The sequence below is a fragment of the Cygnus atratus genome, chromosome 12, assembly GCF_013377495.2.
Source record: "Cygnus atratus isolate AKBS03 ecotype Queensland, Australia chromosome 12, CAtr_DNAZoo_HiC_assembly, whole genome shotgun sequence".
NCBI lineage: Eukaryota > Metazoa > Chordata > Aves > Anseriformes > Anatidae > Cygnus > Cygnus atratus.
Genome location: NC_066373.1, coordinates 21,634,776 through 21,660,458, shown reverse-complemented (window position 1 = coordinate 21,660,458; position 25,683 = coordinate 21,634,776). Strand labels below are relative to the sequence as shown.

At 36.8% G+C, this 25,683-nt stretch overlaps 3 protein-coding genes across 8 annotated transcripts in view; all 3 read right to left on the bottom strand.

Moving 5' to 3' along the window:
- DPY19L3 (dpy-19 like C-mannosyltransferase 3) overlaps window positions 1–2,665 on the bottom strand; it is a 35,651-nt gene extending 32,986 nt beyond the window's left edge. The window contains exons 1-2 of one of the 5 annotated variants that reach the window (XM_035543339.2): window positions 2,303–2,665; window positions 741–883 (exon numbers count right to left, since the gene is read on the bottom strand). In XM_035543339.2, coding sequence (XP_035399232.1) covers window positions 741–843 — 103 coding nt within the window. In that variant the 5' untranslated portion in view covers window positions 844–883; window positions 2,303–2,665. Of the gene's footprint in view, window positions 1–740; window positions 949–2,302 lie in introns of all 5 variants that reach the window. The other 4 variants (XM_050713144.1, XM_050713145.1, XM_035543340.2 and 1 more) reach the window with 4 other exon arrangements.
- Window positions 2,666–3,469: 804 nt separating this feature from the next.
- On the bottom strand, window positions 3,470–20,724 carry LOC118246419 (zinc finger protein 507). Of its 2 annotated transcripts, XM_050713143.1 has the most exons (6): window positions 19,018–20,724; window positions 17,595–17,700; window positions 13,355–13,469; window positions 10,834–10,938; window positions 7,866–8,000; window positions 3,470–7,737 (listed from the first exon to the last, which is right to left on the bottom strand). In XM_050713143.1, the coding sequence occupies exons 1-6, from the start codon at window positions 20,722–20,724 to the stop codon at window positions 7,374–7,376; spliced, it is 2,532 nt and encodes an 843-aa protein (XP_050569100.1). In that variant the 3' UTR covers window positions 3,470–7,373. The 2 variants fall into 2 exon arrangements, with proteins under 2 accessions (XP_050569100.1, XP_035399383.2); XM_035543490.2 differs by lacking the exon at window positions 10,834–10,938.
- Window positions 20,725–20,755: 31 nt separating this feature from the next.
- LOC126913445 (zinc finger protein 507-like) lies at window positions 20,756–25,148 on the bottom strand. Its single transcript, XM_050713146.1, has 2 exons — window positions 24,839–25,148; window positions 20,756–21,150 (listed from the first exon to the last, which is right to left on the bottom strand). The coding sequence occupies exons 1-2, from the start codon at window positions 24,858–24,860 to the stop codon at window positions 20,756–20,758; spliced, it is 417 nt and encodes a 138-aa protein (XP_050569103.1). The 5' UTR covers window positions 24,861–25,148.
- Between the last annotated feature and the right edge of the window lie 535 nt (window positions 25,149–25,683).

Sequence of the window (25,683 nt, the reverse complement as noted above, 5' to 3'; positions counted from 1 at the left end):
CCTGTGCTAGTACAGCTTCCATTCTGGCGGCAGGACACAGGGTTTTGAGAGCTCTTTATAAAGTTGTGTTTTTTGTTTGCTCATTGCAACTCAAGTACATGCAAAGTGAAATAAGGTGTGCCTTACTTGGAAAATGTAGTTATAGTTTAAGAACACCACAACTCTATATAAATCTAGATGAATATCATATCTAATTTGTAAATCTAAATTGGAATATCCTCACGGGCATCTTTTCTAAATTAAGGCTATAGAGGATGACTGTTAGATCACTAAGACATAAGATCTTCACACTTCTTAATATCTCTGCCTGTTTTTTTTAAACTTAGCTAGCCAGTCTGTCCTGCAGCCAAAAAGCAAGGGTTTGTAGTTCAAGTAATATTTCATATGCAATCTGCTTATATTTAAGTACAATCAATTAGAGGTTTTCAAATCTTTTTATGTTACCAATGATTTGAACTGTGATTCCTTTAAAAACTGATGACAGCTATGAGAAATCTGACAATGCATCACTATTAGTAAACAGAAAAAAATTGTTTTCACCGATTTAAATTAGAGTTTTAAAATGGAGGTGAGATTGCCATGTAGTAATCTGCATCTCTCTGTCTCATCCAATTAATTTTGGTAATAGATATTCAAGTATGAAAATTTATTCGGTACTTACCTATTTCTAAACTGTGTCTAAGACAGATACCAGAAGCTGAACACTACTACAAAGTCATAATGTCCTAATCATTACCTACCAGACAGAACTTTCCCATCAGACTTCACATTCTTCTCTTCTGAAGGCTGATGTTCAGCTGCTTCTGTGACTTTTCCACCCCTTCTCTGTCTTACGGTTGTCATGATGACAGTCACTTTAATTCATTATTCTTCAGTCTGACTCCTAAATGGACACATACAAGCAATGCATCTTCCTACCCAACATTCATTTAATACTGTATGAAATGTCTGAAAACAGAAACATATTTTATGCCATCAGAGACCTTAAATTACCTGAATTGAAATGTATCTCACCAAGAGCTTTTTTTTTTTTAAGAAAAATTTTTTACAACTCAGATTTGAAATGAAAGTATAGGAAACATTACCCTAAATCTACTCATTAAATTCATAATTTTCCATACTCTTGACAAGGTTTTAGAACGGATCATAGTTTTGACTGCCCTCACTTTTTGGGTCCTTGACTCAAAATGCCTATCAGGCTCCACTTCTTTGAACAGTATGAAGTGTAAGCCCTTCACAGAAAAAATTGTTCTTTTAGGCTATTTTAGTTGGGTACCTAGAATAGAGAACCATTTGTTTAAATCCTGGCTTTCAGGAAATCCCCCCAAAGTGGGCCGTAAGATGCAGACATGTTGCCAAAGAACATGTGCTATAAAAGACTACAGCGACAGCATTAAAAAATGTTTGATGTTTTGTACTATCAAAGCCTCGTAAAATTTGAAAATGTTAAAAAAAACAGCTAGTCATTCTCTTGTTAATTCATAGTCCTCTCTGTTCTGTGAGAGCAGGCCAGAAGTAAAATTGCTTTACCCTGCCATTCTGCAATTGAAAATCAACAATGTCCTGTCCTGAATGCAGGCACGTTATCATTCCCGGAGTGCAGACAGGGGTACTTGTGTTACCACTGGTGTGAGTGAGTGATAACGGAGGTGCTCTGAGAAATATGCCTCAAGTGCATGCTCTTTGTGGTTTTAAAGCTTTTGCAATGAATTAGCTTCAACTTTTTTCCTTACCCCTGGTGAGAAAAACACACGCACACACACCAAACAACATGCACGTGGAGGGAACTATGCGAGCATGTATCTGTTTGTAAGTAGCTTGTTTGTATAAAACCCAACAATAACGTAATAGGGGGCAAGATGGTCATCGCAACCACGCTCTTTCGCACCGCCAGGTTTTCTTTAAAACGCCCTGTGCCGGGGGGAACGCTTTTTTGCCAGGCACGCCCGAGGAAGCCAGGAACTGAGGGAAGGAATGGGACAGTCCCGCCTCCGACCCCACAGCGGCCTGCGGAGGTGAGGAAAGACGGGCGGGGCAGGGCCGGGCCTGCGGCCGGGCCCGGGGCTCCGTCAGGGGAGGTTGGGGCGAGGCCGCTCGGTGGCGGCTGCGGGCAGGCCGAGGGATGAAGCGGCCCTGGGGCCGGGCAACGGAGGCAGGAGGGCCGGGCCTGGGGCTGCGGCTCCCCCCAGAACGGGCTGTGCGCTGCGGCCTGCGCGGCCTGGGGCTCGGCTCCTGTCCCGCTTGGGCCCGTCTCCCCTTCCCCACCGCCTCCCCCCCTACCGCCGGCGGGGCCGCTACTTGCCGGCGCTACGAGGGCCAAGGGTCGCCGCAAAACGGCGGCGGTCGCTCCTGGAGGCGGCTCTGGCTGCGCGGAACCGCCAGGGCCCCGCCGCGAGGAGGGGAAGGGGCGGGCGTAGCGGCGGCCGTGGTGCGGGCTGCTCGGCCCCGGCGGGCGGAGCGGAGCCGGAGGGAGCGGGGCTGGGCGGCGAGGGGCGAGCCGGGGGGGGGGGGGAGCCCCGCGCGGGGAGGAGCCCCGCCGTGGAGCCCTCTTCGGCTTGCGGGCCGCGAGTGGGAGCCGTCGCGGGGCAAGGCCGCCAGAGATTGGTTTTGGGACCCGTACAGCCCAAGTTGCTCGTCCTGGGCGCTGCCGGTAGCGACCGGCCGCAGGGCTCCTCAGGGGGAAGGCGGCGGTTTGGGTGGTGCTGCCCGTGCTGACCTAACGCGGCCACGGATTTCTTGCGTGAAACACGGCAAATGGGTCGGGAAACCAGCGGGATCGCAGGAGCAGGATGCTTGGGGGGAAATAACTTCTGCTGAGGTTATTTTCCCCCCTGGTAGGGGGAGTAACTTCTGCTGAGGCTCTTCCTTTGTATTAAGGCAAAGGGAGCACGGTATTTCAGCCCAGGGATTAGGATAATACCCGGATGCCATGTCCTGCTACAGAGACTTTTTTTCTCCCAGTTTTACATTAGAGAAAATGGCATAAAGCTGCACAATAGTGCAGCGTATTGTAGCGTAGCATCTAAACCCATTTGCAATTCTAGCTTTTTTTACTGTAAGGTATTTGGCCCAGGGCCGTAACAGTAACAACAAACTGAAAGAAGATAACCTGTCTATGTCAGTGTAAGCCAGATAATACCAGGAATGGGCACTCTGGTGGTACTTTCTGTCCTTGGCCAGCAGTAAGAGCTGTTTTTTTTTTTTAAATTTTGGTTCCATTTTTGGAAAAAGATGGGAAGCAAAGCTCCAGCAAAGCCAAGAAATGTAGTGTGTATTTAAAATTAGGTTGCAAGATTTAGCTTACATGATGGATAAGCATGAGTCCATCACTTGAAAAAAGCTGTGTAAGGCTTTCACTCCATTTAAATTAGGGACAAAATTCTCACTAGCTTCATTGTGAATTTTGAAGACACAGTTCTGTCCTTCAGCATTGTTCCACTGTAACTGCATGCAGGCTTTCTTGTATTCAGAACTTGTTTTAATAGTCTCATATTTCATCACTACCATTACTTTTACAAAACTTGTATTAACATTATTAACTAATATCTTGATACAAGAGTGTGAAATGACAGTAAAGTATTTCAAGTACTTTTTGATATAAACAGATTCCCATCTCTAAACACTGGTTCGTGTCTCTGTTTTCCATATTCATAACCCTATTTCATACAGGTCAAATAAAAGTGACTAAAGTGTTTAACAAAAAAAGTTTATTACCAAAATACATTATTAAAGTCAATACGTGACAAACTCCTGTAAAGCAAAATAAATTATTCTAACATTGTACAGTATTTCAGAAGGTAGTTAAAGTAGTACTACAGACTTTGCTTCATAGTTCCAAACAGTCATCTATCAGGAACACAATCCTAGAGAGAGCTTAAGGCATGCAGCTTAATGTGCTGGATAATTTTATAAAATGGAAGTCATCCTATTTAATAAGATACAGTATCAGAATTAACTGCACTCTTTACATGTCAGTTTTCTAAATTTTTTGTACTTTGGCTATAAAAGCAGTGCCATAGTGTTACAATACCTTTTCTTAAAAAAATACACGTACCCATGTCCATGAATATCAAATGCAAATGTAAATTTCTATTAAATATATCTTAACAAATGTTACTTTCAGCACCAACTGTACATTTTTAAAAATGATTAAATAAGTGCTTCTGAAAGAGGAAAATACAATAACTGACTGAATCCCACTTTATTTTTCCAGGCCAAGCATAAATCAGAAAGATGAAATACGCACCTATTTATTGGTATTGTCTAGTATGAAGTTTTCTCTTTAGTAGAAGTATAGGCTTTTAAAATCAAAGCTGCAAGTTACAGTTCATATCATGGACCAAACTCTTAATTAAAACAAACAGCAAGTGAAATAGCTGATCAGCTCATAGTGCTGTGACAGAAGATCTGAAAATCTGTTAAAAACTTAAAGAAAGGGGGAGACTGCAGAGTTAGTGACTTTGAAATGTGCTTGAAAAACCCTTATATAACATGCAACCAAGCCAACCACACACTTTCTAAAGCAGATAACCTGAGAAATACTTTGCTTTCAGAAACTAAGCCTATAACTACTTCACGTGCAGAACTTCTGATAAAGGCCATGGGAACTGTGAGTGGGTAACTAATGGCAAGCAGCATGGAGACAGTTAAAAATACCTCTGTGCATATGGGAAAGAATTATTTGTTGGCATTTGATAGGACTGATAACAGTTTTTAGAGGCAACTAACTTTATACTATTTTATAGTAACACATGGTCAAAGCAGAAAAAAGCAACGAGATGGCAAAGAGCAAATGTAAATAGATAAATCCTGCTTAGGAATCCCATTACAGTCAGTCTCGGTGCATTATATTTAACGCTGCAAACATTTACACCAGAATTGTTAACTTTGATTGAAAGCTACTTGCTTTTTAAGTCTTGGTTCACTGCCATCTTCTTTTTAGCTTATGAATGCAAGTTTTTCACCTTTCTTTTCTTTTGCTAGCAGAGCAATGTTAAAATAATTATCCCTTTATGCAAAAGTAAGGATATGGCAAAATACTGTTTCTGTGAATGCTGGCTGGTAGTTTAACGTTACTGTGGATCTCTTCATACCTTTAATTTTTTCAACAAATAGGATCTCTGAATGAAGAAGATCAGATATGCTGCAAATAGTTTACCACTTTCGTATGAATTCTATACTGAATTCTGTATCTATAGATAAAATATTGGTGTCAATAAGACAGTATGAATATCCCATTAGAAGTTTACTATCTCTAATTGATTTTGAGATGTGAATAAATCTTGTTTATCACATGAAAAATCTATCTGGAGAAATATTAAAAATAACTTTTAACTGAAAATACAAGTCTGTATTTAAAATATCTCAAATATGACACAAAAATGCTTTGACATTATATCAATTTTTAAAGTAAAATGCGTACTTTCTGATACCAATTTTATATATAAAAAAAACCTGCAGATATTTAACTTAAAGAACAAGTTAAGGAAACCACTTAGCAACAAAAATTGCTGAATGTACGTGGAATCTTAGTGCCTTTTACACTGACATTTAGATTTTGTGCTGCTTCATAAAGTAGTAACCAGACTTGTTTGTTTCTTTTCCTGTTTGCCACTTACAGTCAGCAATGCACAACAGAGTGTATGCTACACATACCACCTTCTTAGACTTACTGTTCTAGCTCATTTCTGCTAGCGGAAATGTATAAATATGAAATAAACGTAAAACACTATTTTTCTAAAAGTCATTTTTTAAGTAATGAGCTTCTAAAAAATCAGGTAACTGCATTCCCACGTCAGGAACTAGGTATGCTTCTGTGCAACTGCCATTCTTTAAAAGCAGAAATAAATGGCCACACTAGAAAGCTTAAATCAGGTTACAAAAGGGTTTCTTTGGAAGTGCTACTGCTTCTCTAGATTGAAGTGTATATTTCAAACAATTTAAGTAGCCAACTTTATGAATGAGCTCAACAAAGTTGCCAGGTAATTAGCCTGTATAAAATATTTCCAACTGAGTTGTAGATGAATGTTGTCTTCTGCAAAGTGCTGTAACACACACACAAAAAGAAAGCACTGTAGTTTTACAGTGCTTTACAAGGGAGAGATTTCTATCTGTTTTTTAGAAAACAAAGTAATCCCTAATTCCCCTTATGAGCCTGTATTATATACACTAGTAAAAATTTATTCTACAAGTGACTGTTTTTGATGATTTTGCTTAAAATATGGTTTCCATATTTTATTTTTTGAAATATAACTTTCTATAAGAACATTACTATGATTACTTTATCCTTCTGTGAATTTTATCTACAGTTACAACCCTGCCACACAAGTGGGAAATTTAGACAGCCGGTGCGATTTTCAAGGAACTCCAAAACATGTAGGCATTTCTCAAAATCCCTTTCCTTCCTCATCTGCATCCTTAGGAATCTATATAGATTTAAAAATATCTTTGTGGCAATTACTGTTAGTACCTTGTTCTCATTAAAAAACAGTGCTCCTATGTACTGCAATCACCACAAGTTAATAGTGACATATGAGGTGATTTGTTTTGGAGGTTTAGTTTATTTTTTTTTTTAATTATTATTTATTTATTTTTCTTAAATAGTTCTGCTGAATGTGTTAAGAAAGCCTTTAAGAAACAACAGGCCATTATTATGAAGAATCTTTTACACACTATCAATTAAAAGATACCAGCTTTTAGTTAGGATCCAATCAGAGAAACAGTTATTAGCAAAATGCTTCTAGTTTACTCAGCTCCTGGTGCTCTAAATCAACAGATAGGATACCACTCCTTTTTGAAAGACAACCTGGAGTTTGTAAGGTCTTAAAAATAGATTGGGAATACACATACACGTGCATGCAAGCACACACGTGCCCTTATCTCCCCTCTCTCTACCTTCCAGAATCCAGGCTCAGTTTGATGAAATCATGTTGTAAAATTTGTATTTGGTAAGTTGTCATCTTCAAAAAAGAGGGTAAAAACATTCTTGCGTAACTATTTGGAAAGCAACAAAGCTTTCAGTTGATACAAAGCTTTCATGCCTTTAGGTTTTAATATACTGTACTAATGCATTATTACTGACTAGTACCTGACAGTAAAAGGAAAGAAAAAAGCAACAATCCCACATTCTTGGTACCATACAGAGAAATAACAGGTTAAAATGGGTCATTCTATTCCCTACTTCTGATATTTATCTCTAAAATGATTCATTGGTCCCTAGTTAAAAATTTGTATTCTTATTGAAACAAGGACTTAGAATGGGAAATCAGCAAGTTTTGCTTGCAATTCTTCTCTTTACCAAGTTTCTCAGGCAAAATTAGTAAAGATAGAAAATATTTACTCTAGGAAACCCCCTCTTCAACTTAATGCTTCACCTAGTTTGTGCTCTGATTTGTGCTGTTGTCCTTATTTAGGATGATGTTTATGATTTCACCCTCATGTTCTTTCATATGATCCAGCAGATTTTCTTTGTTGGTAGACTCAAAACCACAAATGCAGCAGCAGAAGAGAAGAACACAGTATTCTGTGCCAAGATGGGGTAGAGTGGAGTTCTTTTCTAAACCACATGAGGTATTCATCAAGTTAGGTTTTTCATTTTCATCAGAACCTGAAATTTCATTATTAGTCTGGTTAATAGACTCTGTAAAAGACACCAGGTTGTCTGAACTTCCTAGTATAGGTACTGTACTTTCATCTGTGCCTTCCAATAAGGTTTTGTCAGGAAGCTGTCCTTGAAACCTGAAATAATAAAAGAAACAACTATCAAAATGTACAGCTGTTGCTTTTTGACAGGAATTGTACTTTGGATCAGAGGTGGCTCCTTTGAAAATTCTAGACAATAGGACTTGAAAATAGATAAGACATACCTGCTACTTTGCAAAATTGCATCGTTAATAGCCTTGTTCACTTGTTCATAGTTATAGTTTTGGTCACTTGCATGTTTCCACATGTGGGACTTCAGGGACGGAGGATGGCTACATACATATCCACAGAGAGAACATCTAGAGAAAAGATGTGGGGAAGAGATGCATTTAAAAGTTAAGTTTTACTATTGTACTAATTCACTACTCCTTCCAAAAGGATGAGTGAACAGCAAGACACAAGTCAATCTTCTTCTTAGTTGCCCTGTTCAGTTTCATAACTAGGTCAAAAAAGTTTGTAAAATGTTATTCCAAAATTTAAGACTATTTATACAGTCTGAGAACTTAAAATTGGCTCTTCTGACTTCTTAAATAATTTAACTGAAATCTTATATGTTTGGCCTGATAAAACTGTTTAAATACTTCAAATATGCAATAGTTCAGAAACATGGAGATATCCGTGTGGTATCTGGCAGCCAGGTGGGGAGCTCTCTTCGCCATTGTTCTGAACCAAGCAGGTGCTGTATAATTAGCAGTGCTAATTTTAACGGAACTAATAAAGCTTTTCTTGCTGTAGCATACATTAGTGTATTTGAGGATCACAGAATCATTGAAGGTGGAAGGGACCTCTTGAGATTACCTAGTCCAACCCAGCTGTTCAAGCAGGATCAGCTAGAGCAGTTTCCCACACAGTGTCCAGCCAGGTTTTGAAAACAATTGCAGATCGAGACTCAGACAGATAATTTTGTCCACAGAGTTTTCCAGCAGCCTGAGGTACTAGACGGCTTAATCTTCTATCTCCCTATAAAACACTGACTTATACAGTGAAGAACAACATATATACTGACTTGTTCTTCAACTAAGTTTGAATTTTATACATAAAATTCTGGAGAAAAAAAAAACAGCCTAAGTAATCCTAATTATTAAGCTATGCTTGATCTTTTCAAGAAAAATGGTTTGAGAAATGCTTTTCAAGTTTGAGAAGTAATTTTTTGTCCCATTAAATTTAATTTACACTCCTAGTATTTAGGAAGTAAGGCCTTTATGTATGCAATCCCAATTACCTCTTGTAGGAACAAGATTTTAGCCCATACTTAATTAAATGCAACTGAGAATGTTTAATAAAGGTAATACTTTGGTACTTCTTTCTCTCTTTCTGCCAATAGTCCAATCCCTTTTCTAAAAACAGTTGCAAATTCAGACTACTATGACACTCAGATAAATACATAGCAGAATTCAGAACTGGACACAAAATGTTTCTTCTCTGCTAGAATTTGATTGGATAGTTCAAAAGCATCGAAAAATAAATTCCATTTACATAGACATATTGTGTATTTACAGACACAAATAATATGACTGATCAAATCCCACAGGACTTTTCTCATACATGAACATACAACGGAGGAGTTTGTTTTTTTTAATAAGTGTTTTCTGAGATGATAAATTAGTTATTTCAGCATGAAGGAGATGAGTGATATTGTGTATCATCACTCTGGAGCTGAACAGTACTCAGGGTAAAGATGCGGTAGCTCATTGTCTCTTGGACAAGGAAGCTGCTTTGCTCAGCTACTTAGGAAGTTTCTCAAATCACACGGAGAAGACCAGGATCAAATTTTTCCAGATACTGAAGGTGAACTGTTTCCAACAAATTATAGTTAGGAATGCATCTCAGTCTATCTCATTCATTTGTCAATGAGAATGAGATGATTTCTACCCAAGCAATGGGATCCCCTGATAAGTTGTATTACGATAAGTCTATTAAAATACTACTATACTAGTAAGTTTTTGTAAATTTGTAAGAAAGGCTTCTTCAGAAATAGGACCTGGAAACACAAGAAGGCCTGCATAAAACAGCGTTTAAAAATTACAATGGTAGACTGCCTTCCTTATGTAGTGAGATAATTCTGTCCTGCTGGGGAACAACAGGCATGGCCTTCTAGCTTACTTGTCTTTATTACGTGATTTGGAATGTACTACTCTATTTTTTCCTCTTCCTTCTAATTTGGAGCCTTGTAAAGAAAATGGATGTTTTCAAAAATAGGCAAGCTCACCCTCAGATTGAGATTCTTAGCATTTCAAATAAGACTTTTTCAAAACAATGCCATCATTAAAAATAAAAGGCAGACCTTATCATTCATTTACAGATAAAATTAGGTCACAATGAGTTTTTGCAAAACACAAGAGTCAAAAAATAATCTTAATTCTGTTCTGTATGCACATGTATTCCACTAGTCTTTTATTATATGATGCTATATAATTTTTCTGCACTACTAGCACAGCTTGGTCAGTGGATTGGTACACAGTGAATGAAGCAACAGTTGAGTGACCTAACCCTTTTTAACGACAGTCTCTTTTTTTGAAGTACATTAATTTTCTCTTTCTCTCTCTGTCCGTACATGTTTACGTACATAGAGAGACTAAAAAATACACTCATCAGTTAAACATAATGACTATTCATACTCATTCTTAACTAGGGCAGTGTGATTCCAATCTGGATTCTAACTAATGTGTATATACTAAGGCTGTGCCTAGACTAGGATATTAAACAAAGCCAGAGAACGTTCCTGGGTGCTGGAATTTAACAATCTATATTGTTACACTGTTAGAAGTGCCCCTGGTATGGTTTTGGCACATACGTTCTCCTAAACAATTCCAGCCATGCTTTGGCAATTAACATGGTCCAGAAACCTCTTGCAATACGCATTTTATATGCAACCATCCCATTTTGGAAAGAGAGAGTGGAATACTGTACCAGAGGGATGCCATGGACCTATTTAATTAGCTAGCATAAATATCACCTGGGAACACCACATCAAATCTTCTTCCTTTTCTCTCTCCCTTTCAAAAAAAAAAGTCACTGGAACAAAGAATGAATATAGAAGGGAAAAGAATAGAATCTAAACTCTGCTTTATATCTTAACACAACAAAACCACTGCTATCATAGCTTTTTGCTAAATCAGAACTGTTACATACTTGTACTGTTCCATTAGCTGCACTGCCTGATGCTCCTGGGGGTGGCGCCTCATATGACATTTCAAGCTATTCATATTTGTGGTGGCGAAGTCACATACTCGACATCTAAAGAGACAACAACAAGTAAACTAATCTGACAATTAACTACTAACACTTCCAGAAATAAAATCTAAGAGAAAGCAAAGGTATCTGGAAAGACCACAATTAAAGGCTAACAATATTTACAGAAGTCCCAAGTGATGACATCTAACTTTCAATTTTTGGACCATGAGAACCTTTTGCACTCCAAAGAAGACTCCAACATTGAGCCAGAATCACTATGAATACCGACCATGGTCCACCCTTACATCTACCTTGTGCACCTCTACTGAAGCTGGTATGCCTCATGATCTGTAAGGGATGCTCTTAAAGTAGCTGTGATGTAGATTGCTTGGCTATGTTACACAAAGGCAGAATATGGCCATAAAAGCTATAGGGGAGACAGTGTACTTAGAAGTGAGTCTTGTTCCTTAAGAATATGTGTTCTGCTTAATGCAACAGGCATTTCTCATGACATTTTAAATGCCAAACTATCTATTAAGTAATAAAACATCCAAGTTTCAGAGCATTATAGCTGAAGTAAAAGTCAGGGACAAGATCAACACGTTTAGATTCAAGTGCCCTAAGACAAGTGAGTTTCATCATGCTGTCTAAATTTTTATTTTTTTGACTTTTTTCACGGTATCATTGTCTAAAAACAATATAGATGAGATCCTAGATTGAGATCCCTGGATTTGGACCCCAGAATATTATACAAAATACTAAGATATGCATAAGTATCAGTACACTACCACATAACATATTAAAACAGATCTAATGGAAGCCATCAAGATCAGCTAAACCTTTGCATATTTATCAGGATTTTAATTCTCTTTTTTGAAAAGGTAAAATGTCCAACATTTACTAAGTCTGGTCTATAGAGTGAAAAAGGTTGAGATTGCAGGATATTTAACTAGAGGTTACTAACTTTATTTTTGAAAGGATTTAATTGTGTAGTATTAAACTCCAGAAGGTATCAAATCAATACAAATGAATCATTAGAGGCTATACAGTTTAATTTCCAGCAATTTTTGTTAAACAAATAATAAAATACCTTTATGAGTGTGAAAATCACTACAATGTAGGTTTCTGTTTGATCTAGCAGAAAGGCTTGAGGAATACATCTTTCGAAAGAAAAAAATACCATGAATACTGGATCTTTACAGTTTTTAAGCTGTGTCTTGAGTATCCTACCAGGTCTGCAGATGTGTCTAAAGGACTCATGCATAAATAATAAGAAAAGCAAGCTGGATCAGTAGGCTTAAATTCAGTAAGCAGCAGTCTGTATCATCAGTGGAAAACTTTCCTAAACGTTCCTAAATCAAACAGGGTGGGCTAACACTAATTCAGAAAGCTACCAAATACCAAAATACCATGATACTACAGTATCTGCTGTTCCAACCAGACTAAGTTAACAAATAATGGAATATAATGGAAATAAGGAAGATTCTGAGAAGAAAAAAAATTTATTTGTATTCCAAATTTGCTTTCAGAGCAAACATCTTGCAAATTTTTGCTAGTAATAATGGATATTGTTATAATGCATAAATCAAAATACAACATGTCCTGTGGTTGTTTTTTTTTTTTAGCCAAAAGAGAAAGCTACTGGCTCAGTTAAGCATTTCAATGTGTTAAGACGAGTTTCCAGAATTTGCATTAAAAAGACAGAAGTTTATTAGCTCAAAAATTGCATTAACTCAGATCTATTTCTAGCCACTAGAGAGGGACAGAGATCCAGACATGAATGAGCACAGATTGAAATGGCAGGAATTTATACAGCAACCAGTAGAAAAATGCATGATTTACTTTTTCTGCTGAGAACCTAGAGTACTAAATGTAATTCTAGATATCCAAGTTTCTCTATAAATCCATGTAACACCCATCTACAAAAGCTATAAAATTTGATCCTAAATGTATTAATATTGTTTGAAACCTGTAAAAAAGGTAAGGGGACAGGACAAAGGGCAGCAATTTGCTAAACTGTAGGAGCCAAGACTTTATGGATGTACCTTGACTCCTCCTCCTTCCTTCATTAAGGAATGTGAATCTTGCTGTTTACCTTGCTGCTTTGAAACAAAGCTTTAAAAGTAGCAATATGACAATGGAGAACACTTTGCAATAAGGTAAATCCAAAATAAAATGAAGTATTTAATGAATCTGCTAAATAAATTATTGCTGTTGGCCAAAGTTCAATATTACAAGGTAATTATTTCCCTTTCCACATCTGGATGCTTGAAACTGAAAACCAGCAGTTTTCACATACAATGCATCCTGGAGATGCTAGGAAATCTTAATTACATAAGCTTGAGTCAAACAGAAAGCATGGCTCCTTCAAATTTGCAATAAAATTACAGTATTGACATTCTTTAATATATCTTCAAAATTGCATTAAAACAAGCAGACTAAGAGCCTAGCATCAGTTAGCAATAATTAAGATTCTTACCTATATGGCTTATCAGAGTTATGAATTCGTCTGTGATTTCGTACACCAACATAAGTTGTACTTGTGTAGTCACATACATCGCATCTATGCAGTTTCTGAAGTGAAGACTTATTTCCTACATGAAAAAACATGACATTTTAGACAGTTGAATCCAGCATTGTCAGTTCTCAGATGCTAATTTCAGCACAGCTGAATTATGAAACATGAATTAACACTTAAAGTAATACTTTAGTATCTGGAGCAAACTGGCAATAGACATAGAGATAATAAAGGTACATTTTATTTACCATGCTGTTCTGCATTTGCCCTACCTTCTATTGGAATTACTAAAATTTTAGGAAGACACATTCTTTCTATGAACTCTTCCCTTCTTTCAGTTGGGTCAAAATCCTGAGTTACAGCAAAAGGCGAAAAAACGTGGGAACTGCTGAACCCAGCACTTTTCACTGCTTTGTAGAATGAATCAAATCATGAGAAGATGGGCACTGAGAAAGAAGTTTCTAACTGTAGTCTCACTACATTCACAGCCATTTTCAGAAGGATCTGAGATGATCCCAAAAAACAAAAACAACAACAAAAATCAAACCACTAAAAAAAAAAATACTGACCAGATGTATAAAGAAATAATTTGGAACATCTCCAAATTACTGAAAAGAAATAGCAACAAAAATCATTTTTCCTTCCAGAATAAAAGAGACTCTTGAAAAATTAATGGTTGCAGAGACAAAGTCTAATGACTAATTTAACATAGGAAAATCTGTGCTCACAAGTGCACAGTTTGAACATTTTTGGGATGTGACTGTGTAGACTTTAACAGCCCTATTCCTGCTCCCTCACTGAATAATGTAACTGATCTGGGTTAAAATATGAACATTTAAGAGGAGGGATGGTATTTTTTATGCAGGTCGTTTTCCCACTCCAGCCCATCATACAGCAGCTTTCATGCACTCTTCAAATGAGGTTAACAGCAGAAACACAAAGGAATAACAAACTGGAGCTGCTTAAATCAAAACTACTTTGACTACTGTCAAAAGAAACATTTAATTAAAATCTAAGGTCTTGCTTTCTGCATCTAACCTCTTCACTAGTTGAAGTTTTTAGATTTTTCCTTTTGAAGAGCAAGTAAGGTAGGTGCTTGAGTTCATTTCAATGTTACATCAAGTTCTTGTTCGCTGACTGAACAGTCAAGCCATTTACAGTTCAACCTTTTAAGTTCTTAAAGGAAAATATATCAGAATTTTTCCTACTATATGCTCATATAGCTTTTTAAAATTTACTACTGTTAAAAAAATCTTTAATTCAAATTTAAAAAATAATCTTAATTTCACCCTTGGAGACATCAGAGTTTACATTTCTGTAGTTATTCTTTTATGAATATATATTTATGCAGAATACAAATGAACACAAAGACACTGGGCTGCAGATCTTTGGTAGAGCATGGGTTTTGTGAAGGTTGGGCTACTGCATGCTCTACCTGAATGAGTTTTCCTTCTTAAATTCTGTAACTTTAGTATAAACCTTTTCTAAATGTATTTTCTGTTATGAATTTGGCATTTTATTGGGCAGGCTGCTTAAAACAAACAGTATCTAATGAGATTTTTAATGTTATGCAAACATATTATCTATTGCATAGTTGTAAGTGGCTAACCACCCAGTAACACATACTTAGGAGCAATTATTTATATCAATCACTACGTTAGATTTAGCCTTTCAACAAAATGCACATGAATTACGTAACACATCATATAATCTCTAGCTGTAGTGAAATAGCAGTCATGTCCCCTGCCTCCTCCAGCAGCTTATTTCTTGAGGTTGTGGGGGTTTTTTGCTTTCTGGATTGAGGACATCAGGTCTCTTAAAAGTGAACATGGAAATGACAGATCTTTATTCTCGCAGCAGTAACAGGTGCTTCTGTAATTCTGCTTATTACCCTATTCCTTCATTATTAGACATTTACAATCCAATCATATCCAGTGTCATAATGCTCTCTTTTAATTTATAGTACAACCATGATGAATAAAGAGACTTTTAGGACTAACTATTTCATAAACAAGAAATGAAACTGTTGCAGCTCAGGCATCTTTCACATAAACAGATGCTATGCCATAAACTTCTTTGTTCTGTGTTGCTTTATAGGGATGACATCTGTTTGACAAGAGATTGCTGTACTGCAGTGGTGTTGCAATTTGATTATAAATTGGTTCTGAAATAATTTAAGCATTCAAAAGTATGAGTTAATAAAAGTTTAAAAGGATTTTCATTCTTTCAAATCACATTACTGAATTTCATGTGGGGTAAACATTTAATTAAGGTGCCTGGATGTAACACTTTTATAAGATAGTAATGAGCAAAAAATACTTTTAAAAAAATCTCTGAAATAACTAAATTGAAGGCAGGCACTTTTCACAAACAGAGGTTCCTCCTTTGTGGAAGTTAAGTTACCAGGTCAGAATATAACATCTAACAACACCTTTTAAAATGTAGTATTTTCAAAAGCAGCTAGCTATCTTGATTTTCAGTCACCTTAGAAGGACTTTAGCTCAAAAGGTACAGTATTCACAAGTCTGGTATGTTTCAGGCATCTCAAAGTACTTACTGCTTTATTAGGTCATCTTTAAAAAATCTTGGTTTAAAATAGTCAAAACAGTGTCAGAACTACTAATCCAAGCTGTGCTACCATATATTTGTAACCAGCTAAACTCACAATGTGTTTCCTATTGCTTCTCTTGCATTTATGCTATTTCTTCTGAAGAAAAAAAAAAGTACTTAATGTTCTCACTACCAGCAGACCCTCCCTAGCCTTTTTTCTGCTCCCCTGGAATTCAGATGGTTATCTGAAGCTTAGGTCTTATGGATGTAATAAGCACTACAGAACAATTTCCTGAATTTAAATGTCTTAATGTCTTCTGCATTGATGAGAGCAAAAAGGAGCCGGGAAGGGTCATTCTACCTGAGGCTAGTGAGGCAATTAATTTTTAATTTTCCATCATGTATGCTGAAAGCCAAAACAAGAGGCAGTGTGAGCTAGCAGAACAAGAGTTAAGGATCAGTCAGGAGTTAAGAATCTCACTTTATTCTGACGTGTACCATGTTGCTTTGGACAAACTGTTAATGGTTCAAGCCGTCCACCTGGCTCATGCTGCTTAGTACCTTTCTTCACAAGTAGCTGTGCTAACGTCAACGAGGTGAGAGTAGAACCCAGATATTTCAACTGCAATCTAAGTACTATTAGAGTACACATTTTGCTATATAAACAAACAAGAGACATAGTTAGGACAGAAAAGAGCTATGAATGCAAAATGTGAAATATTTTAGCTCACAGTTGTTCAGAGGTGATATAATTACTAGCATTTTTCAACAGTGCTCTAAAATTGCTAAGTACAAAAAAACTACAGTTCTGCCTATAGAAGATTTGTAAATATTTTCAGGAGCTTTATCTAAACAGAAAAGAGGATGCATTGAAGTTATAACATTAGATACTGGGCCTCCAGAGTACTGAAAGGATTTTAGGACCACATTTCCCTTAACTTCAAGGATTAGCTATTTTCTTCCTATTTCACTACCTTTACACATCAAGTTTGTTTTTCTTAAGAACACTATTAAATTATAAGCAGATACGCAGTTAACCAAACATTTAAGAAATGCACACCTATGGTTACCCTGGTGACTATTACATATATAGCTTGCATTTTTAAAATGTTCTACATTTTCCTCTGCAGGACTAAAAACAAATGACTCATTTTGGACATTACCGTAATTAAACAGAAACTTCTAGTCGCAGAATAGACTGTATTGTATGTATATGCTGATAGAAAACTGTGTTACCACAATGAGTTTAAAAAAAGGGCTTTATTTTGTTTACTCTAGGAAATCTGCAAAATACTATAGCTGCTGAAGGAAAGATAAAAAAAGATTTTTTTTTTCTTAAAAATGCCGAGTAATACTCCATACCATTTATTATCTGTAAATACTTAAATTGTTTTTCAAAAAGAAGAAATAGAGGATCTGATTAAATGTGCAAAGAATGTCTTACCTACTAATAACTGTCAGTAAGAGATCTCAAAACTGATCATTTATGGTAAGTTTGCACACTGAAAAGGCCATGCATTTAGGTTAGGGATAGACGTGAAAATATTTTGGCCTGAAAGGGATTTTAAAAACAGTAAGCCTGCAAGTATAGCAAACAAGTCATTTTATGAATGATTTTTTTTGTAGTTTTAAGTAACAATATAAACAGTACCTTCTCTTTCATCTACGTCATTTGAAACAATTAGTTTGTTAGATGTGGCTGTTGAAAAGATATCTGGAAGACTGTGTTGTTCTCTCTCATGATTTCGCAGTTGGCTCTGAAAAAACAATTGCCCATGTTTAAATATACACTACAAACATTCACTGGTCACTTCAGACACTGCAGTAATTTATGACATTGATACTCAACTTTTAATGACAACTGTTATACAACATACATTAGCATATACAGATTATCCCTCAGTTAGTTTTACTAGAAACAAAACAAAATACATAACGTTAATTAATAACCTAAAGGATTGATGAAAATGACTACGATTGTGATTTTTGTTAATTCAAAAAAACCTGTTCATTAGAAAAATGACTATATATATTACATATTATCTGTAACTGTAATGTGTCATGCTGACTTTCACTTTTTTCACTTTTCAAATCAAATGATTTTCAAGCTTTTTCTTTTCCCTATTTCCTTCTTCCCCCTTCCTCCTTCTTTCCATCTTGTACATTCTCATGTACAAGTGGCAAACAGTTCTTCCTCCAGAATTATTATACTCCAAAAGCAATATTAGATTAGAGGTTAGAGGATGGCTTGTGTAAAAACTGGCTCAATTTTCTTTTTGCTTTGTGACTTAAGAATGTGTTATTGTGGTTTCTACTTGCCGGAGGAGGAGGAGGGAGAGACAGCCTCTTTCTACCCAACCAGTATAGTTTTTCAAACTAAGACCAGACAACAGGAAATACAGGAAAATTTGCACTACCACTGCCTAAAAGAGTTTCAGTTTTAAGACTGAGTACTGTTGTTATCTATACTATATTTGTAACTACTGAACTGAGTACAGAGGAACACACACACCACCAGTATCAGTGCTTAAAATGGAGACGATAAAAAAAAAAAGGCCCAAGTACAATATTCTGCTCTGGCAACTCATCTTTCAGCTCTGTTCTACAGAACATCCAGCCCAAAGAAAAAACAGAGAAAGAAACTAAAAAAAATAAATAATCTGTTTTGCAGTTTTTCCCGTTACCCCCAATTACTATTGCTTTTGCTCATACTCACCACTGTGAGTGGGCACATCTGAGCATTCTTTTAAAGTTTCTGCTATTAAGTTCTCTGATGCTTCCAGTTTTTTAGTTGCTACAGGTTAGCAGAACAACAGGATATTAAGATGTCCATAAGATGGTTCTCATGAAAGTAACTTATGTGAAGAAACAAGTTTATTTCATTGGGTAAGGCAGAGTAATTATAGCTGAATGGTATATTCAGAAAGTGCTGCTAGCAATAATCCTCAATTGTAATGACAATGAAACCAGGATGTCAGACTGAATCAAGTTAGAAAGAGGGATCACCAATTATAAAAAAAAGTAGCAAAATAGATTATTCAGCAATTATAGACAGGCACAGGAAATAACTTTACCTTATAATGAAAGGATTCTTCACATTGTTTGCACTGATACATTCTTGTTTTGCAGTGGTTGATCATGTGGCTCTCTAAATCCTTACTATTGTCAGCAATGTGTTCACAGATAGGACACTGATAGGGCTGCCTCTGACGATGGACTCTCAAGTGTTGTTTTATGTAGCCCTTATTACCACTACTGTAATGGCAGAGGCGACAGCGGTAGGGCCGATCTGCATTGGGTATATATTCTACTAGGTTACTTCCTGGAATATTTGCATCATTTGCATTTTGGCATTGTGCATTGTCTTGTAATTCTTTCAGAATGTCATCATCAGAAGCATTTTGATCTGTCCTCTCCTTCAGTTTTTCAATGACAGTGAGTAGTGACATACTGATGCCCATTTTAATTGGTGCTTCTGATAACTCTGGCCTTTCTTTCTGTATTTCAACTATTGCACATTCACTTTGGTTTAAGCCACTAAACTCCTCTGAAGGATTCTTAAGCGAGGATACCAATTTAGAATGAGCCATGCATGGGCCATCAGCCTCTCCCTGCCCTGTATCTGCAACCACAGTGTCTTCCCCAGTCAAAGTCCTAAAGCTAGACCTTGTTAGTTCTGCAGCTCTGATAGGCATTGTAACAAGAGCTTCTGCAGCTAACGAGTGTAGTCGTAAAGACTCAGAATTTGTCCTTCTTCGTACGGGAGGTGCATTTTCATCAGTTGTTACATTTTTATTAGGGCTTAATTCATTCTCTTTCTTCTCGGTATTATTCCATCCTATTATTACTTCTTGGATTTCATCTGAATGATAAACTTCATCAGGTTCTTCACAGGTAACATGGGATGCTTCTGAGATTAATTTTTTTTCTGTTTCAATGTCAGTGTTTATCAAGAAAGGCTTTTGTAAGACACTTTCTTCAGCACCTGGCAAACGTTCGACTATTACGTTAACGTGACCCTTTGTATTTGGACTACAATTAATAATTTTCTGTGCTGATGAAAGTAGGCTATGAGTTACCAAATTATCCTGTTCTGTATCTGATACAGTCTCCTCTAAAACCTCTGTAGTAGGAGAATGCACTACAGACTGATTTATCATCTCTTCTTCTTTTACACTTGTTCCTACTGGCGATTTACATGACAGTTGCTCAGAATTGCAAATCTGAAGTTGAAGAGTAGGTTCACCATGGATATCTAGTTCATTATTTTCCAGAGAAAGAACAACTGCATCCATGCTGTGAGGTGTATGAGTTACAACTGTCTCTGACAAGTTGGCAGTTTCATTTTCTTCCTCAAAGATAGGATAAGAACAATCAACTTCACCTGCATGTTTCCAAGCGTGAGTTTTCAACATTCGTTGCTGACCACAGGTGTACCGACAGATTAAACACCGGTACATGCCATACTGCTCGTAAGTATACCATTTCCTCCTACCCATTTCAGGCATATGAGTAGACTGCGTTATATCTTTAGATTCCACATTTCCTGTCTGATCAGTCCCTGATTTGACACTTCCTTCCACTGGCCCTTGCAGAAATGAACTCGAGACATTTACACATTGCTGCATTTTTGTCTGGATGCTATTTTTACTACCATTCTTGTGGTAGTTTTGGAAGTGAGATTCAAGTTCTTCTTGGTTTTTAGAAGCAAAATGACATTCTGAGCACATTAATATCACTTCATTTTTCTGCCCATGTTGTTTTATATGTTCTTGTAGCATTAAGAGAGAAGGTGATAGAAACTTACATAGACTACATTGGTAGCATGTCACCTTTTTTTTTGCTTTGGGGAAGACATTCGGTCACAAAATAATCAGCTTGTAACTCTTCAGTCTTTTTAGTAGCAATAACAGAGAGCTCAATTGCTTTAGCTGGGATTTCACAAAGATCGTCTGTTTCAAAGGACTGTGCAGAAGCATTAGGATGGGAACGTTTTTTCCCTATTAAAAGGCATCTTTGTGACTTCTCACTTTCAACTATTTTGCTTAGCTTCTGGATAACATGGATTAGTGGATCAGTTCTACATTTCCTCTGATCTTCACTGGCTTGCAGTGTTGGGCCAATGACTGTTTCAGAAATCAGTACAGCTTCCTGTTCTCCAATGCTTGGCATCAATACTGCAACGTTGCTTCCTTCTTCCATAGTATCTAGGATAGATGAAGTATTTTATAAAATATTAAAATTAATACAATAATAAAAATACAAACCAGTACTATTTATCTACTAAATGAGGAAGCCCAAAGCCACCAACTTCATTAAAACTTTCAGAATGGCTATTTAAAAAGCCAAATATTTTGAGGACTAAGTAGCTAGTATAGATATTATTCAAAATAGCTGGACAGAGTACTTCTAGGACAGCCTCTAACTGCATGCCTCCAAGTTGTATATTGGCAAGATAAATATTTTTCAAGCATAAGCTGATTAGCATTGTTACAACTATTGTTTTTCTTTACAAGGACTAACCATTTGAATGCTAAACAGTTAAATAAACCAATCAATAGTACCTAGCACATTTATGTGTAAAACTCATGATATGGTACGAAAATGTATTCCTGACGTACTCACTCTGATACACTGATGTCTCCTAAAGCAAACGTCAATTTACAACATAATTTACAAAAATAAGCATTTTTTTTTCCTTGAAAAGTTAGTACAAATAAGTAATTCTGGTATTTAGTTACAATAGTCACTTCACTTTGACTGTATTAAAGACCATTCAAATGTCAAAGCATACTTAAAAATGTTATTTTCTAGAAAAGCTACTAATTGTAGCTTTTCCTATAATTCCTTAATTGTAGGGAAAATCAATTCATACATTTTTTTTGTTTGGTTGGTTTGAGGGAAAGCTAAAGATAGTTAGTATTTCCACTTACACTTTCTTTAAACATATCTAACCATAAACCACAGGCAATAATGTGGTAGTGTCGGAGGTTAAGTTAAAAGCCAATATGTATAAATTTACATGAAAAGATACTTTGTGATGTGGGCAAAGCTGTGGGGTAGAGATGGGGGTGCTGGACAGAAAGTCTTCCAGTGGAATTTACTTCTGAAAAAATGTCTGAAAATAACCTATTCAAGTTCCGCTATATATATATATATATATATATACATATATACACACACACACACACACAAATGGGTATTTAATATACATTTCTATACTGTATTTAAAATGTAGAACATAGAGAGATGACAGGTATTTCTTTTATCAGTTATCCTTGAAATTTTATTCCAAATTTCTTTTTTTTCTTTTTAAATCTTGATTTTAATTATTTTTTTTTTTCAAGAAAGATACATTGGCCAAACCAGAACTTCCAGAACTGGTCCAAAAGGCACAAAAAAAAAAGAGGGGTCTCTTCTACTTGTGGATGTAATATACAGCTGTAATTTAAAAACGAGAATGTATTTCTAGATAGTTTTACTGACTCTGGCACATTAATAGGAATAAAAAGCACCACTGGCCTTACTTTGCCCATAGGCAGTGTAAGGAACAAAGATGAAAGTGCCATGACGACGCTTCAGGGCAGGTTTAGGCCTCAGCCATGCCTGCGTGGCCTGGTGGAGTGGCCCTCTCAAAGAGGCAACTGCAGCAGGGATCTGTTGCCACAGCTGGCACTACTTCAAAATGTTGTTTAGACAAACGTAAGAAACGTATTTCTATTTTTGCATTGCAGGAGATGCAACAACATTGGGGAAATTTTTGTTTTAACACTGGAAGATTTCATGGGATTGCCCAGGGTCAGCAGAAGATGCGCAGGCTTATTTGCTGAGGCAACACATGGGGTATGAATGAAGCACCTTCCAGTTACTGTATGTTCTGAAAAAAAAAAAAAAAAAAAAAAAATCACACTTACTGGAATTTAAATACAAACTGTAAGAAATGCCTTTATTGTAAAGCACTGCAGGTGTTTTGATTTTTAAATAAATCTGTTACTACTGGACACAAGAACATACAATTTCTGTTTTAATCGAATATAGCAAAGAAATAGAATTTCTTCTTGTTATTTGATACAGCCAGTGATGTTTATTTAAGATGTGCCTTTCTTCTTATTTTCAGATTTCTATTTAAAACACACTAGTTAGAAAACATATGGGACTTTATGATACTATTTCTTCCTCATCTTTTGGAATGTAAGCATAATACATTGCTTACCCTAATATTTTAATATAATTTTAATATTTTTAAGGTAAGCAGTACGTTAAGGTCTGAACACATATACAGATTTTTTTTGACCTATCAAGAAAATAAGTATATATAATAACATGTAATTATTCCACAATATCCGTTAAATATTTCCACCAATAAAAATCAGGTTGTTATAGCATTTCTGTACTAAAATAGAAATTGTTTTAAGAATTTCTTTAAAGTGGAGACAAATCTCAGAAGGTACTCATTCAGAATAACTCAGATTTATTTTCCATGTGGATTTGGTAGAGCTACTGAGTGTTGAATTTATGCACAGATAATATTTGCAGGATCATAAAATTTGTTAGTCTTAAGGCCACTATACTTTTTTCTTTTATTTCAAAAGCATATATCATAATTTTGATCTATAGAAAAATTCTGAGCAGGAGTAAGTCAAGTTATCTTTATTTGCCATTCACCTTACTACTGAGGTTATCTATAGAGTCCATTATAATTGAAAAGTTCAGTACCTGTTGGAAAACACAAATTCACACTGAAAAGTACATTTGGAACACTTCCTTGAAATAGTTGTTCCAATATGCATGGATTCTCTGAGAGTTTTTAGTATTTAATTCCCAGTTGGATCTGTCCAATTGAAGCAATCTCATCTATTACAGAAGAATCACAATTATCAATGTAAGCAATGTTAATATCATTCACACTTGATATGCTTATGTATTTTAGATGAATGTGCAAAAATATTATTAAATTCTGAATTATTAGGAAAGACTACTGTCTTCAATGTTACTATTTTGCAGTGTTAGTTTGAAGAATATTTACCCGGTAATGGCTAAAATCTAAATTAAAATTGAAAAATAAAAATAAAAGAAGCCATTAAGGTAATTGGATTCATGATAATTAGAAAACAAAACAACTTAAGGCCTTATGCCTTTAACTGGATACATGTAAGCAGATTAAAAATTATCAATATTGTACTGCCATAGTAAATCAACTGGGGAAAATACAAATTAAAAAATAAATCTATTTAAAACAAGATAGTATCATTTTACATATGAGTATACCAAATAACCTGCTTATTTAATTGAAGTTCAGTATTATCTTGCTAACAGGAATCAATGTATGTGTGTCCAGAGTTACTATTAAACTGAAATATCCAACTATTTAACTTTTTAATATAAAACAGTAGATGTCTTGATGTGCATTTTCAGCTTCAATTTCTATTGCCCGCTTGGTACAGTACATTGAATGACTAACTCTTGTCTATGTGGTTAGGAAAAAGTATGTCCCGTTCATATAATATTTCCCATTATACATAGAAGATGTTGCAGTGGCAAACGGGTGACATGTCAATAACAAAGTTAAGAGTGGCTGACGTTCCATTCAACCACTTCTTTTATTTCACTTATCTATTGTTTGAAAACCATCCTATTTAGTTACAGAAAAATATTTAGCTGTTTGTTTCATACTGCCTACAACATGTTTAATAATACTGTAAAAAGTAAATAAATGTGCTTCCTCCCCCTGAAAGCAGACTTGCCATCGTGTGAAGCCCTTCAAGGAATAACATCAAGCTGAAATATTTTCAGAGTCATTTAGGGAAAATTATAGGAATATGGCACAACTTTAAATCAAACTTAGTAATTTTAACCCTTTGTAAGTAATGCAAAGCAGGCAAATATTTTCCTTACCTGTTTCATTTGAAAGCAGCATAGGAACTATGAGGGAAGACCACAAAAGAAAGGCGCTGCCATTTAACACTGCTATGTCAAAGCTGAAAACAGAGTACGTTCAGATGCACCGATTGTGGATGCTTGTAGCTGATGTGAGTTATCAGCTGTGCAATTACAGCACATATATGCACGTTAGTCAAGTTATGCGCTCCCCGTTTAGCGCAGGTTTAACGCAGACCGGTGCTCTGTTATACAGACGGATGGCCAGCGCGGAACCCCGATGCCTGCCCCACGCAGCGCGGGCCCCTGGCCTCACGGGGACGGGACTGGATAGGCGACAGGCGGCGGCCCCAGCCCGGGACCTGCGGCTCGGAGCCGAGACCCCGGGGGAAACGGGGAGAGCAAAGAGGGGCTGTCCCTTCCCTTCCTTTCCTTTCCTTTCCTTTCCTTTCCTTTCCTTTCCCTTCCCTTCCCTTCCCCCCTGAGGTGCCGCCAAGCCCCGCGCGGTCCCCGCTTGATAGCGCGCAGGTGCCGCCGGCGCGGCCCAGAATGGGGGTGGGGGATTGGGGGTGGGGGGAGGGAGGAGGAGGAGACGGAGGAACAGAGGAAGAAGAGGAGGCGGCGGCAGCGGGCAGCAGCCGGCGGCTCCCCGAGGGAGGCTCAGCACATGGGCTCGGCTCCACGCGTCGCTCCAGGGCCTGCCCGCACGCCGCCGCCGCTCCCCGAACCCTCCCTGCCGGCTGCCGTCCCTGGGCCGCTCTCCGCTCGCGCCGGCGGCGCCGAGGGCCGGTTATAGGGTAATTTAAAGAAAAAAACAATAAAATAAAATTTAAAAATTCCTCACCTCCGGACACCGCTTCAAG

What these genes read in the sequence shown, in the direction of transcription:
- LOC118246419 (XM_050713143.1), bottom strand. Translation starts at nt 20,724, where the DNA reads ATGCTACAAGAACATATAAAACAACATGGGCAGAAAAATGAAGTGATA. An exon ending in AAGAATCCTTTCATTATAAG is followed by an intron (nt 17,701 to 19,017) that starts GTAAAGTTATTT and finishes TTGTTTTTTCAG; the next exon opens with AGCCAACTGCGAAATCATGA. An exon ending in TGACGTAGATGAAAGAGAAG is followed by an intron (nt 13,470 to 17,594) that starts GTACTGTTTATA and finishes TTTTTCATGTAG; the next exon opens with GAAATAAGTCTTCACTTCAG.
- LOC126913445 (XM_050713146.1), bottom strand. Translation starts at nt 24,860, where the DNA reads ATGCTGCTTTCAAATGAAACAG. An exon ending in GCTGCTTTCAAATGAAACAG is followed by an intron (nt 21,151 to 24,838) that starts GTAAGGAAAATA and finishes CATCTATCCTAG; the next exon opens with ATACTATGGAAGAAGGAAGC.